Source organism: Lissotriton vulgaris, chromosome 8 (assembly GCF_964263255.1).
Source record: "Lissotriton vulgaris chromosome 8, aLisVul1.2, whole genome shotgun sequence".
In the NCBI taxonomy this organism is placed as follows: domain Eukaryota; kingdom Metazoa; phylum Chordata; class Amphibia; order Caudata; family Salamandridae; genus Lissotriton; species Lissotriton vulgaris.
In genome coordinates, this window is record NC_141696.1 from 1,265,834,187 (window position 1) to 1,265,849,936 (window position 15,750).

Below are 15,750 nucleotides of genomic sequence, written 5' to 3' on the forward strand. Positions count from 1 at the left end.
GTTTCCCGCCTGAGACTACTCTACTCTGTCATTAACACCCTGTGACATTAGCATGCACATCGAATGGTTAATTGAACAACACGTTTGGGAAGAAATAACCATTACAATGTTGACTCAGATGAAAGGAAATCAACTGGAAAACACAGACGTGCAATAAATATGTCTAATATGGACATCCTCCCAGGAGGCTCTTCAATGGTGACTAAATGTTGACACACGCCATGGACGTCCTTGCGAAAGTTTCCCTCATTGCATAGGACTCAGCGACCTGCATTGTTTCCACAGGAAAGAAATGCTCGCAGCCCCATTATACAGTCTAATGAGACATCATCCTTTCAGAGACATCGGATATACGTCAGTCCATTGAATAGCGCATGTCTTTGCGTTTCTGCTGGTGCTTCAGACATCTCTAACAATGCACGGTGTCAGCCCAGAGCCACAAATTACACTGCTTGAAGCACGTCCATGATTTGAACAGATTATGGCGTCTATACGATTCTATGGCGAAGTTACCACAAGCCAGGCTTTGTTTTCTAAAGTTGGTTCCCTTTTCTATAAGTGCTCTAAAACGGCTTTTGAAAAACTGGCAGTTCATAAAAGGCTCAGACGTAATTGGAGTGCATTGAATAATTGAAACAAACTGCAGTTGGAGTATTTACGTTTACATGTAAGAGTGTTGAATGGCGCAAGTGTCTTTTCTGACATCGCCATATACTATTTCACATAATGACGCACATAGCGATTTGAACAAGCATTAGCATAGCCAATAGATCTCGCTTTTGGGATCTTATAAGTATTTATTTATGCAGCACAATATCTTTTGGTGCAACAACATCAACTGTTGCATGGCTAAACACTTTTATAAGGTCCCAGAAGCAAGACCTATTGGCTATGCCAATGCTTGTTTTGTTTACTGTTTGTCTCGAATACTGTGTATCATCAATACCTGCTGTATGATATTTCCTCATGTGATTTACTCACTTTTCTCTCATATACTTTGTTCTACTGAATGCTGTTGTTCCCAGGGATTGGATCACACTATAGCGAAAACTCAAAAGAAATGACAAACCCTTACCATGGCATTTATTCTTGGAGTACTTGGCGAATCTTAGTTGTAGAATTTTCTCCCTACTGGATATTAGGAAAACAGATGTGTTTGATTCTGGATAAAGTGTGAACTTGTGTTTACCCACGATGTGTTTTTGCATGAAATCCTTAATTTAAAGCAAAATGTTAGTAGGAGTTGTTGTTCCTGACTCTACAAAATAGCCCCAAGAAGCCCCCAGTGCACATGCCTTTATCAATTTGTGATGCTGAACGTGCTTTCTTTGTGCCACAGATCTTACATCATCACATCGCTGCAGTGGAGAAACTTCCTTTGACCACATCTGGGTGCCCTTTGGTGATTCAATGCAAGAACTTTCGAGTGCTTCATTTTGTTGTTCCCAGAGAGAGGGATTGCCATGATATTTACAACTCGCTCCTGCAGCTTTCCAGGCCAGGTACGTATGGCACTGTATTATATTTTATGGTAACTCGATTTATATAGTGCTTACTACCCCTGAGGAGGCAATGAAGCACTTTCCTGGAGTATCATGCTACTCAAGAAACCAAGGTTAATGGTGAGTCCAGTGGCTTATGAATGATTGTTGGTTATTGGGATTAGTGTTGTGCTCCCAAGGAAATCATGCCATGCATTTGCTCCTGTTTTTTGTGGTAGATTAAATTAATGGGTATAGCTGGGACCATTAATGGGGCTTATTTGAGTTTACACAAATGGTTGGCAAGATGAATACATAAGCTGGTGGGAGATTGGATATTGTTAGGTTGTAGGGATCTGGTTTCAGATGTATGAAATGAGGTGTGGGCGGTACAGTGAAGGAGATTAAGGGACACAAGCATGCAGCTAAGAGTAGGCTATACCCATAGTAACAAGACATGCATAGGATGGAGGTAAGAGTGGGGTAACTCGAAAGAAAGAAGAGGGAGTAATCAAAGTTATAAATCAAGGTCAGATTATCATGTAGGTTTTTAGAATATAGTGAGAAAAGGCTATTTGGCATAGAAAGCAAGCTGATGATGTAAAACTGTAGAAAAAAAGCTGTAGAAGGAAAACAAATTGTATGGGAGATAGTGTGATGTTAAGTATTTTGATAGCTTCTAGATTCAGGCAAACATTCTGTCAGTCTGCATCTAGGATTGGTTTCTGTTGGGACACAAATATTAGTCTCCCTCTGCCCGACTGCATGTGTATCTCGTATCCATTCTTTTGTCTTGATAGTGGCATCATGCCAATCTGGTGTGTGTGCAAAGGCCTAAATCTATCCCTGACAATGCGATGTCCAGGACCTTTTCTGTGACAGAAACAGAGCACAAAATTCACACTCTGAGCAGATAGAAGACTCCTGTCCTTGTTTTGGGTTTAGTGCATAGGGCACTGGTGGAAACATTTCCTGTTTTATGATCACATATAGTTGACTAGACCGTTTAATCTGTGTCAATGTGTGTGTAGCCTACTGGACTCTCTTGTGTAAAGCTCTGCTCTTATAGTAAAACCCAGCCCTTTGTGCTGACATCCTGTGTGTTAAAGTAAATATGTAGCATGCATGTAGAACATGTGTTGTAGTAGTAGTAGGAGTTGCTTTGTGCTTGAGTCTGAGTACCGACTCAATACTTCGTTTTTGGATGCCCTTTGTTTCTCAAGTAACGAGATGGATCCAGGCTTCTAGACAGTGGAAATGTATTATCTATATTTGTGTTGCTGGAGAGACAGACACTGCAGAGAGGAGGATCGAAATGGGCTACCTTTAGAAATTCCATGTCCAGTATTTGTACAGCGCGAACAAGTACGAGGGCGTCAAGGCATGGTGCTGGGCTGATCTGCCGCCAGCGCCGGGGATCGAACCGTGGGCCCCGGGGTCCGGAGTCAGCGCTCTGGCCGCTGCAGCACACCTCTTCCATTGAAGCCTTTGTTTTTAAGAGGCTGCTTATTCTACCCGAGCACTGCCATTTGAATGATGGCAGGGGCAAACGGCGGGACTGCACATTGTGTTGTGTTGCTTTTATATTGATGGTCTTTGCAGTCGTAATGCTTGGAAAGGCTCAGGCTGGGCACACTTGCTGTACTGCAAAGTAAAATATAGACACAACAATGTGTGGTGCTAGGCAGCTCATCCAAATTCATTTGTGCAGTGTTACTACAAATTTTATTAACCATGCCAGCTGAATTGTTTTAAAAAAGCAGTTTGGGATTTTTTTTCATCGTGCATGAAACCTAACTGAAATACTGTCTCGTGACTACCACAAAAAAACAATTTCCTTCATAGCAAAAGATTAAATCGTTGAAAGAACTTCCTGTACAGCCAAAGACACAGATCTAGAATTGAACTGTGTGCTTCTGCTGCTGCGTTAATTTTAATATAAATTAATGCTGTTCCTTATGATTCCAGGTAACATATACATACTTCATGCATGTTAAATGCCTGACCCCTAGAGAGGATGGTCTGGACATAACAAAAAATTATTCTGTGTATTTAGTCATACATGAATGCAACTGCGCTGAGTTAGTAGTGAAATGAGAAAAGAGACCTTACAAAGTTCAAAAAAATAAATGAAGTTGTGTAAAGGAAGTGAATTTAAATCTGGGCCAATATGTTTATATCTAGACGGCTGCTTTTAGCAACTTCCGGGTATGGCCTACATCTCCTGTCCCCAGGCAGACTGCTTCAGATGATGATTAAGTGAAACGGAGGGAGGTTTCTGCTTGATCATCAGTGGCCTTTTACATGTTTGGCTACTTCCTTCTTTGGGACCATATCGAATCGTCTTCCTTCTCCGTCTTGCCAGTTCTTTTTCTGCTGACTGTATAGGAATGAAATCTGATATAAGAATAACAAATATTTGTTTTTCAGGGACTGTCCCTCGAGATTTTCTAATTTTTTTCACGTCTATCTTGCAAGTCTGCTTGTGGTTTTGTGTGTTTTTACCAGAATTATTTCACCTCCTTTTTACCTGCAATTCCTCAAAGTTCACTCTGAAGCCGCTGCAGACAAGGGTCTAGATACTATTTCACGGGTCAATATTAACTTCGGACTTCACTTGAGGGCCGCTGATCTGATGATGTAGGTGAAAGAGGTCTGGCAGCTATCACAACCAGCACATGCAGTCTATGCTAGTATCAGTGACGCGCCCCATGTTCTCGAAACTTCTGTTTATTCAGCGGACTGTTTTTTCAAGTTTAAATTGGTGACATTAGCCACTCTTAATTAATTTTAAAAACCTGAAATCCTCTGGTACTAACAGACATATTCATCCACAGTGGAATTGTAGTGGTACATTTGGTGGCTAGCTGTGATTGCATTTCCAAAACTTAAGTAGGGTAAAATATACGTAAATTGGGCTCTGTCAATGTCCTTTCGCAGATACTTTGGTACACATAGAAAATCATGTAATTTGTATGTAGCGTCTTGCTTTTTCAAAACCCTCTTCCATATTTGCTGTCACTTGTATATGATGATGCTATTACATTGATAACCTTAAAAAGAGGTGTATCTTAATTTGCCCTCTAGCTTGAGTGCAGAGCAAAATAGTTATTTGCCAGAAGAAAATATAATCAAAATAATAATAATTCCAAAGTGTCTTTGCGCAGAACTCTGCATATTGAAGAAGCCGGTGAGAAAACATGCTTGTTTGTACTGAATGCTTGCATCAAATCAACTAACGAACACATCTGCATTTCAGTAGTTTAATCCATCTAACAGTATCTAGCTATGGCACATAGTATCCAAATCTACATCTGAAGTTTGCCTCGCTTGGTTAATTTTTTTCTGTGCCATCTTGCAGAATGAAAACACAGGTGCCTAGTAGTTTAGGTATCGTTCAGGACTGATATACTAGATGTTTGGTCCTGATCAATATTTTTTTCATTTTTAGGAAGGTGATACTTATCTAAGTATGCTAAACCCCATTTGCAGTATTTTGCCTTTCAGTTGCTTTAATCTAGTGCATTTCTGAATTTCCACATCTAGGTTGTCATCATTTCATTTAATTTCTTCACTATTTGAACTACGTTGCTTAGGAATCTCGATTCTCTGAACACTTTTCAAAAGGATACCATATGCTTAGCATGCATCCTTTAACCGCAGTGTCCTCATGTGAATTACCCCACCTTATATACAGGTGTCTAACTCCAGAGATTACAGGTTTTGCCTCCTTTTATGCCAACATGGATAATATTGTCTCTGACTCAGATGCCTCATTGTGACACAGATTTCTCCATTAGGGGTGTCAGTAAGGTGACCTGTGTTTATCTCAAGGTCATTTGTCCTCTCCATATGGGCATGATGTATGGGTTCCCCTTCTATGCTCTGGCTATTGGGCCTTCTGACCCAAACCTGCTTAGCAAGGGCTCCAGCTTCTTCCCAGTCCTTTTACCTTTTTTCTCCGGAAGAAAACTAATAGAAGGTATCCGAGATGCGTGGGCAGGGAATGCATTCCCACTACAAGGTGTTCCTACTCCGCTTTAGCTCAGCTATGATTGTTTTTATTAGTATTTGATGGTGTTAGCTCTATTGTTCATCATAAGATACCATAAGATACCTTAGGCACTCTGACACCTTAACACCTCTCATTCTCTTTCAATTCCGCCCTACCGCTCCTCAGCCGACACTCGGCGGCGGTGGGCGCCATCTTGAGTGAGGCAGGCGGGGAGAGCGCTCTAGTCGCGCCCTACTCCCACCCTCTTATCTCCCTACATAATGTGCAAAGCAGCCAGACGGCGCAGCGGGCTGGCGCAGCGGGCACGCCGGATACGCGCCGAAGCCGCGCCTAAGCCAAGCCCGTCTGCGCCCGTCCGCGCCAAGATCGCGCCTGGCGTAGGCCTCGCTGCCCATTTTCTTCCAACCATCAGGTATGGCTTCGATGAGCTGCGCGCATTGCAAGGCACAGCGGGAGTTCACCTATGTAAAGGCTGTGTCCCTACTGATCTCTTGTGGGGCCCATTCTCATGCCGACATTGTAAGTGGACGTCCTTGGTTACCACCCCCGGAGTACCCAAACCAATTCCCATACCAAAGAATAAGCCCATAACTTTCAAGGGAGGACTTATTAATGCTAGGTCCCTAGCGTGCCACGGTCAAGACATCCATGACCTAATCTTACATCATGGCTTGGATGCTCTTTTTATAACCGAAACCTGGCTGAATGATTCTTCTAACCCAGACCTAGCAACTGCCCTCCCCCCAAATTTTACCATTTTCAGGCGGGACAGATCCATCGGGAGAGGAGGAGGGGTTGCTTTTGTTACCAAAAATTCTTTCACTTGCCATACTTTTGATCTGGGTCATCTTAAGGACAGTGAGGGCTTGGGTTTTTCTATTAAAATTAATGCCTCCACCTCCTTTTCGGGAGGACTTATTTACCGCCCTCCAGGTAACGCTACCCCTTTCCTTAACTCTCTTGACGATGTCCTCGGGTCATCCTTGACTCATTATCCCACTTTTACTCTTCTACGTGACCTGAATCTCTATCTGGAATCCTGTACGGACCCCCACAACATTAGCTTTCAACAGTCGCTAAGCATTTTTGGTCTCTCCCAACTGGTTACTTCCTCGACACACCTGGCTGGCCATACGTTAGATGGTATTTGCTCCAACTTGACAACTTTAATTACGTCCCCCCCGATCCCTCAAATCTGGACCGACCATTATTTCATCCCTTTTGCCATAAAGGAAAAACCCTCCACGTCTTCTAGCGCCAAACACGCCACCCCCTCTTTCTCCACCAATTGGAAGAAAGTGACTGAACGTATCAAGTCAGATCCCCAGCCCCTGGCACCGGCCCCCACATTAGTCGGAGATGTAATGTCTGACTCCCACAATTTCCATATCTGGATTGACCAAATTGTCTCTGACAACTCTGGTCCAATCGCCCATCACCCAGACCGCCGTCAAAGAAAGCCCAATGCTCCCTGGTACACCCAGTCCCTCACAGAAACCCATCTCCTCTGCAGAATTCTAGAAAGGAAATGGAGAAAAACATATGATGAAGCCTCTAGAATACTTTACATACAGCAGAGGAAATTATATCTCTCTAGCATCAAGGCTGCCAAAAAAGAATACTTCACCAAAGCCATAGATGACGCCCACCAAAAACAGCAAACCATCTTTTCCATTGTCAAGTCCTTTACCCATCCTAAAGCCCTTGTACCCGAAATTCCCCCATCCCAAATCTTATGCAATCAAATTGCTGACTTTTTCATAGATAAAATTGCCAACATCCAGAAGGATTTTCCCCAACCCACAATCACTACTCATGAAGCTGTTACAAATTAATTCACTTTGACCAGTTTTCCACAAATCTCCCTTCAACAAACTCAGAAGGCAATCCTTGCCTGTAAATCTGGTGCTCCTACAGACTCATGCCCCCCTAGTATTCTTCACCATCTCATCGAAGTTGTAAACCCCACAATCAATGCCATCATTAATGAATCTCTCGCCTCAGGTATTGTCCCTGATGATTGGAAAAAGGCCATTGTAAAGCCCCTAATGAAGAAGCAGAACAAATCTCCCACGGATCTCACTAATATGCGCCCGATCTCGTTACTACCGGCTCTAGGTAAAATTACTGAGCAATTAGTGTACGGGGAGTTAAAAGCCTTTGTAGAAAACAACCATATTCTGCACCCACAACAATCAGGCTTCCGCCCTGGCCACTCCACCGAGACTGCCTTGATAGAGTTATCAGACTCTATTAAGTTCTTGCAGGATGAGGGGTGACAGGTTGTACTCATCCTGCTTGACCTAACGGCCGCATTTGACACCATCTCACACGCCATTCTTATTAACAGAATGCGCGAGATTGGTGTGGCAGACACTGTGTTGGCATGGATAGTTTCGTTCTTATCCAACAGATCTCAAACGATAGCATTAGGCCCCTATCAATCCAGTGAAAGATCTATCACATCAGGAGTTCCCCAGGGGTCCATACTCAGTCCTCTCTTTTTTAACATTTACATGGCCCCCCTCCTTGCTGTGATTGAATCTCATGGAATCCTCGTCACATCGTACGCTGACGACACTCAGCTGGTCGTCACTATTGATAAAAAATGTACTGATGCAGAACTTAGATTCCAGAATTGCCTCTCCGAGGTTTTTCTATGGCTGAACAAAAATCATCTTAGATGCAACAGCGCAAAGACTGAAATAATACCTCTAGGAAAAGACTTATCCTTCTGCCCTAAAGATTGGTGGCCTAAAAATTCAGAAGCCCCTCCGAGCGCTGTCTCCTCGGCACGGAACCTTGGCATTCAATTTGATACATCCCTTTCGTTTGATGATCATGTTCGTATCACTGCCGGATGCTGTTTTAGTCTTATTAGATCATTGAAGAAATTCTTTGACTTCCTCCCCATTGCAGCCAGAAAATCAGTCGTGGTTGCTTTAATTCTCTCCCGACTGGATTATTGCAATGGATTAATAGCAGGAGTGAAGAAGTCCACCCTCAGGAAACTCCAAAGCGTTCAACACGCCGCGGCCAGACTCGTGCTTAAACTTCCCAGAAGGTCCTCTGCCTCATCAGCCCTCAACGTCCTTCATTGGCTACCACTCCACAAAAGAATTTTGTTCAAACTTCTACTGACTGTATTCAAAGCTACTAGGAAAACAGGCCCCCTCTACTTTTCCAAGCGTTTCACTTACTACAATCCCACACGCTGTTTAAGATCTTCAGGAACCAATCTTGTTACAATTCCAAGATTCAAGCTAAAAACTAAGGGGGGAAAAACCTTTTCCTTCCTAGCTGCCAGAGCCTGGAACAGCCTCCCTGTTAATCTCAGGCTAGTTGGAACTGAACTCCATTTCAGGAAACTTCTGAAAACCTGGGTGTTCCAGCAATCTGACACCTCAGTCCTAGCAGCTATATGATCCAACTTATCACCTTGTTTCCATCTTCTGCACGCCCAGCGCCAAGATGCTCCTCCCGGAGCGATAGCCGCGCTCTACAAATTTCCATAAATATCAAATATCAAATAAGAGTTACATTACTGCATCCTGGATGATTGAGTGATGAGGGCAATGTAACCTCAAAATGCTGTGTTCATGAAATAATAATAATAATAATAATAAAAACACTTATAAAGCGCTTGGTTACACTTATGACAGTGTGTCCCCGCGCTAAGAAATGCTGCAGTATACCAAGAGGCCGAGGTCAGGAGCCCACGCGGGTAACAGGGGTACAAAACCAATATTACTTTCGGAAAAGGTATGTTTTAAGTTTGACATGAGCAATGGGACCCCCTCAAAAAAGTAGATTATGGCCCAGGAACCGAGGGGAGAAGGAATACACAAAACTAGAAGGGTGTTCCTGCAGTGGCCGTATAATTCAATAATGTGAGTACATCTCTAATAAATCAACACAAATAGTGACAGAAGGAGATAAGGTACAAACGAAGTTCATTCAAAAAATATATATTTTTATTTACTTATTCTATTTTATTTTTATGTGAATATAGATACATATAGATTAAATTCTTGATCAACGAATCTTCTTTTATAAAGTTCATAAGAAATACATGGAGTGTTTGAAAAAATTCATAAAGGACACAAAAACAATTCTAAAATCCATAACAAATTAGTAGGAATTCCCCTGAAAAACAATCATACACAGCAACTCACTCACGTGCTAACAATCATTCTGCATACATACTACATACAAAGATGAAAGAAGGAACTGGATTCCAATTAGCAAGATGGCTACGCTAATGTGTTTCAAGGGCACCAAGGTGTAGTTGTTGGCCCTTGTGGCGGGTCTACGCGCGTTTCGGTGGGCAAGCCACCTTCATCAGGACCTTGTACATCGAATTGTGCAGATAGCAGGGGATCAGATAAGAAAACAATTGGCCTAAAAAGAAAAAACAAGTCTGTCACTATCACATACACGAAAGATCTATAAACAATTGAGCATTAATACATTCACTGTTGGGTAAAACCCATGGTTCGTTACTCTAATAAGAGAGAAAGTCTACTTCTTAGACAGGAGAACAGAGAAATCTAATAGTATAAAAGCAAGATATTGTATTGACACAGAGTCACGGGTTACACTATCATTTCATGGGGGACCAATTGTGCAATAAGATATCTTATTCTGCACAGGCTGAATGTAAGGGTGCTCTATATAAAGACATGTCCAATCATTTAGTCATACTTACAAGGTGATAGATCAGCTATCATCAAAAACGGGTTCTTTATAAGAGTAGAATGGTAGGGTCACTCAAATGGCACTGCATCTATAAAGGGGCCAGGGGAAACTGTTACAGTGTGTTCAGGTTTGCTGAATTCCATGGTATACATATATGGTCCCTAGTAACTGAGCTTACCCAAATTGCCACGTCAGATGTGTTGGGTGACCCTCAAAGCTTCATCTTGGTGTCTTAAATATCAGATTCTGTGTAATAGGCTAAAAAAGAAATGTGTGAAATCCCATGTCAAGGTTATGTCTGGGAGGACCTTAATCTTCTGAATTAACTGGACTTCCTTTAAGAGGCGCTAAAAGAAGAGAGACATACCGAAATGGGCAAGATGTTTCCATTGCATAGTGGATTCTGAAGAAATACTCCTATTAAATACAGGGTCTCAGGATAATGTGGTCCGCGTAGTGCATGAACTCATATGTTATTTCGGTCTCTAATGTAGAAAAGAGATACCAATACGTCTGTCAGGGACAACATGGAAGTCATTAAGTTGTAATACACATAATAGGCTAGAAGTGCTATATGAAAGACTTACAATTCTTAGTGGCGATTATTTGTCATAAAGAACAGGCATTCTGCGAGGTAATTTGATACTGTAAGGCCACCGCGACCCTGCAAGACAAAGGTAATATGTATAAAATCCGGTTCCAAAATGAAATAGTGGTGCAGAATAGCGTGCATTAATTTATTCATATCACCGAACAGTAGGATGGAGGACGCATGTGTTAGAGAGTCTAGGGTTTGTTGCTCGGAAAAGGAGATATTTGTAGTGAATACCCTGATAATATGGGCAAACGCATGGGAGAGCAGCAAGGAAGTCCATAGGTTTGAGCTCGCTGCGTGGATAGTCGGCGCTATCCCGTCAAGGCAAGATCCGTCTCCAAGTAAAGACAAGAAACTACTCTACACCCCTGTTACTGCGTGCGATTTCTGTTCTGTTTACCTTTAGGTTCGGCGAGTAGCGTTCGGGCATCTACGCGTCCCCGAGGATCTCCGTCGGACATTGTTTCTGTCCGCCCATATTTATACTTAGATGTCAGGCTTAAGGTATCGCGGAAGAAAGGCAAAGACCGCGAGAGTGTAGTAGCGTAGTAATAGACAAGGGACTACATCGTGGCGGTCATATTGAGTGTACCCGGCCAGTCGGATTCGTGTATTTACGATCTAAGAACAGAGAATGGTATGTTCTGATGTGATAGAGGAGAGACTACGTCTTAGAAGTCATAAATGCAATGGTTGTATGTATTGAGGGTTATATTTTAAATTAAAAGCCCATCAAGGAATATGTCCAAGTAAAGTGCTGTCAGTTAATGAATTAATACAGACTAAGATATGCAGACTAAGATATGCTGGCTAGATGATGGTATGCAAAATACATGCCGAGAGTCTAGTATGAGGAAAGGATTCTCAAATAAATTACAGCTCAAGAAATAAATCCAAAATAGGTCATATCAGGGTACAGTTTAAGGGCAGTGGGACAAGGACAGGAGGTCAGGGTTCTTTACTTGGTAACATACCAAGATATCTCTTCGTTAAGTCCTCGCTTGACACTGTCCAACAAAAAAATCCAGAAAGTTTCACGTTTTTTCCGCGTGACTTCAATGGGCTGACCCATTTTCGGAGCGACCTTTTCTAGGATGGACCATCTGATCTCATCCTCTTTGTGTAGCTTCTCAATGCAGTGTTCTACTAGTGGGGCTGAGAGTTTCTTAGTCCTAATGGCGGACTTATGTTCGCTGAAACGGACGCGAAACTCGCGTCCTGTTTCGCCAACATAGGCTAGGCCACAGTCACAAAACAGGATGTACAGTTTAGAATTTTCCAGTTTTTGTTGATGATATTTCTCAACTTATGATTCAGGGTAGAGTGGTTAGTCACGCAGGTGATCCGTTCGTGTTTCTTTTGGGGTTTGCCCTGTAGGAGTGCGGATCTATTGAAATATTTAGCCCGTTTATAGGCTTGTCGCATCTATGGGGGCTTCTTGTGCCCCCAGTGTAGCTAATACCTTCATGGGGGAGTGGGAACTGAAAAACATCTTTAATGAACTTGCACCTTTTTTTGAGAATGTTTCTGTCTGGAAGCGCTTTATTGATGATATTTTTTTTATTTGGAAAGGGTCTGAAGAGGATCTACAGACCTTCTATCTTTGGCTGAATGCCAGTGATACGAACCTGAGGTTCACTATGAATCTTAGCACTCAGCAGGTAGACTTTCTAGATATTAGCATCTTAGGCACTTACGGACAGCTATCGGTTAGTCTTTTCAGAAAAAGTACCGCCAAAAACACCGTTTTAGAATTTTCCAGCTTCCATCCTAATTGCCAAAGGGAATCCATACCTTTCGGCGAATTCCTTCGGATTCGCCGGAATCGTACGGATATGAGTTCATTCCATCGACACGGAGATGCCCTGAAAGAACGACTACTCAAAAGAGGTTATCCACACCGCTTAGTGCGACAAGCCTATAAACGGGCTAAATATTTCAATAGATCCGCAATTCTAAACTTGGATGAAAGTGGCACTGCACTTCCCCTTCCAATGTTAGCCTACAGAAGAAACAAAAACCTAAGGGACATGCTGGTCCATGCGAGACCCCTGACTAGAAATGCTCACTTCAATAACCAACTTTCACTCACTGGTCTCCCTGCAGTCGTGGGGAACCATAGGTGTGGCGGCTGCCATGCTTGTGACTCAGCCCTTGTTTCTGACGTGGTAACTTATAATGAAAAAAAGATTAAATTACGCCACCTCACCAACTGTCGTAGCAGCAACATAGTGTACATCCTGTTTTGTGACTGTGGCCTAGCCTATGTTGGCGAAACAGGACGCGAGTTTCGCGTCCGTTTCAGCGAACAGAAGTCCGCCATTAGGACTAAGAAACTCTCAGCCCCACTAGTAGAACACTGCATTGAGAAGCTACACAAAGAGGATGAGATCAGATGGTCCATCCTAGAAAAGGTCGCTCCGAAAATGGGTCAGCCCATTGAAGTCACGCGGAAAAAACGTGAAACTTTCTGGATTTTTTTGTTGGACAGTGTCAAGCGAGGACTTAACGAAGAGATATCTTGGTATGTTACCAAGTAAAGAACCCTGACCTCCTGTCCTTGTCCCACTGCCCTTAAACTGTACCCTGATATGACCTATTTTGGATTTATTTCTTGAGCTGTAATTTATTTGAGAATCCTTTCCTCATACTAGACTCTCGGCATGTATTTTGCATACCATCATCTAGCCAGCATATCTTAGTCTGCATATCTTAGTCTGTATTAATTCATTAACTGACAGCACTTTACTTGGACATATTCCTTGATGGGCTTTTAATTTAAAATATAACCCTCAATACATACAACCATTGCATTTATGACTTCTAAGACGTAGTCTCTCCTCTATCACATCAGAACATACCATTCTCTGTTCTTAGATCGTAAATACACGAATCCGACTGGCCGGGTACACTCAATATGACCGCCACGATGTAGTCCCTTGTCTATTACTACGCTACTACACTCTCGCGGTCTTTGCCTTTCTTCCGCGATACCTTAAGCCTGACATCTAAGTATAAATATGGGCGGACAGAAACAATGTCCGACGGAGATCCTCGGGGACGCGTAGATGCCCGAACGCTACTCGCCGAACCTAAAGGTAAACAGAACAGAAATCGCACGCAGTAACAGGGGTGTAGAGTAGTTTCTTGTCTTTACTTGGAGACGGATCTTGCCTTGACGGGATAGCGCCGACTATCCATGCAGCGAGCTCAAACCTATGGACTTCCTTGCTGCTCTCCCATGCGTTTGCCCATATTATCAGGGTATTCACTACAAATATCTCCTTTTCCGAGCAACAAACCCTAGACTCTCTAACACATGCGTCCTCCATCCTACTGTTCGGTGATATGAATAAATTAATGCACGCTATTCTGCACCACTATTTCATTTTGGAACCGGATTTTATACATATTACCTTTGTCTTGCAGGGTCGCGGTGGCCTTACAGTATCAAATTACCTCGCAGAATGCCTGTTCTTTATGACAAATAATCGCCACTAAGAATTGTAAGTCTTTCATATAGCACTTCTAGCCTATTATGTGTATTACAACTTAATGACTTCCATGTTGTCCCTGACAGACGTATTGGTATCTCTTTTCTACATTAGAGACCGAAATAACATATGAGTTCATGCACTACGCGGACCACATTATCCTGAGACCCTGTATTTAATAGGAGTATTTCTTCAGAATCCACTATGCAATGGAAACATCTTGCCCATTTCGGTATGTCTCTCTTCTTTTAGCGCCTCTTAAAGGAAGTCCAGTTAATTCAGAAGATTAAGGTCCTCCCAGACATAACCTTGACATGGGATTTCACACATTTCTTTTTTAGCCTATTACACAGAATCTGATATTTAAGACACCAAGATGAAGCTTTGAGGGTCACCCAACACATCTGACGTGGCAATTTGGGTAAGCTCAGTTACTAGGGACCATATATGTATACCATGGAATTCAGCAAACCTGAACACACTGTAACAGTTTCCCCTGGCCCCTTTATAGATGCAGTGCCATTTGAGTGACCCTACCATTCTACTCTTATAAAGAACCCGTTTTTGATGATAGCTGATCTATCACCTTGTAAGTATGACTAAATGATTGGACATGTCTTTATATAGAGCACCCTTACATTCAGCCTGTGCAGAATAAGATATCTTATTGCACAATTGGTCCCCCATGAAATGATAGTGTAACCCGTGACTCTGTGTCAATACAATATCTTGCTTTTATACTATTAGATTTCTCTGTTCTCCTGTCTAAGAAGTAGACTTTCTCTCTTATTAGAGTAACGAACCATGGGTTTTACCCAACAGTGAATGTATTAATGCTCAATTGTTTATAGATCTTTCGTGTATGTGATAGTGACAGACTTGTTTTTTCTTTTTAGGCCAATTGTTTTCTTATCTGATCCCCTGCTATCTGCACAATTCGATGTACAAGGTCCTGATGAAGGTGGCTTGCCCACCGAAACGCGCGTAGACCCGCCACAAGGGCCAACAACTACACCTTGGTGCCCTTGAACCACATTAGCGTAGCCATCTTGCTAATTGGAATCCAGTTCCTTCTTTCATCTTTGTATGTAGTATGTATGCAGAATGATTGTTAGCACGTGAGTGAGTTGCTGTGTATGATTGTTTTTCAGGGGAATTCCTACTAATTTGTTATGGATTTTAGAATTGTTTTTGTGTCCTTTATGAATTTTTTCAAACACTCCATGTATTTCTTATGAACTTTATAAAAGAAGATTCGTTGATCAAGAATTTAATCTATATGTATCTATATTCACATAAAAATAAAATAGAATAAGTAAATAAAAATATATATTTTTTGAATGAACTTCGTTTGTACCTTATCTCCTTCTGTCACTATTTGTGTTGATTTATTAGAGATGTACTCACATTATTGAATTATACGGCCACTGCAGGAACACCCTTCTAGTTTTATGTTTTAAGTTTGAG

At 42.1% G+C, this 15,750-nt stretch overlaps 1 protein-coding gene across 2 annotated transcripts in view; it reads left to right on the top strand.

Moving 5' to 3' along the window:
- MTMR6 (myotubularin related protein 6) overlaps positions 1-15,750 on the top strand; it is a 439,692-nt gene that overhangs the window by 199,035 nt on the left and 224,907 nt on the right. For both annotated transcript variants that reach the window (XM_086935180.1, XM_086935181.1), the window contains one exon: positions 1,340-1,502. In XM_086935180.1, coding sequence (XP_086791306.1) covers positions 1,340-1,502 — 163 coding nt within the window. The remainder of the gene's footprint in view (positions 1-1,339; positions 1,503-15,750) is intronic.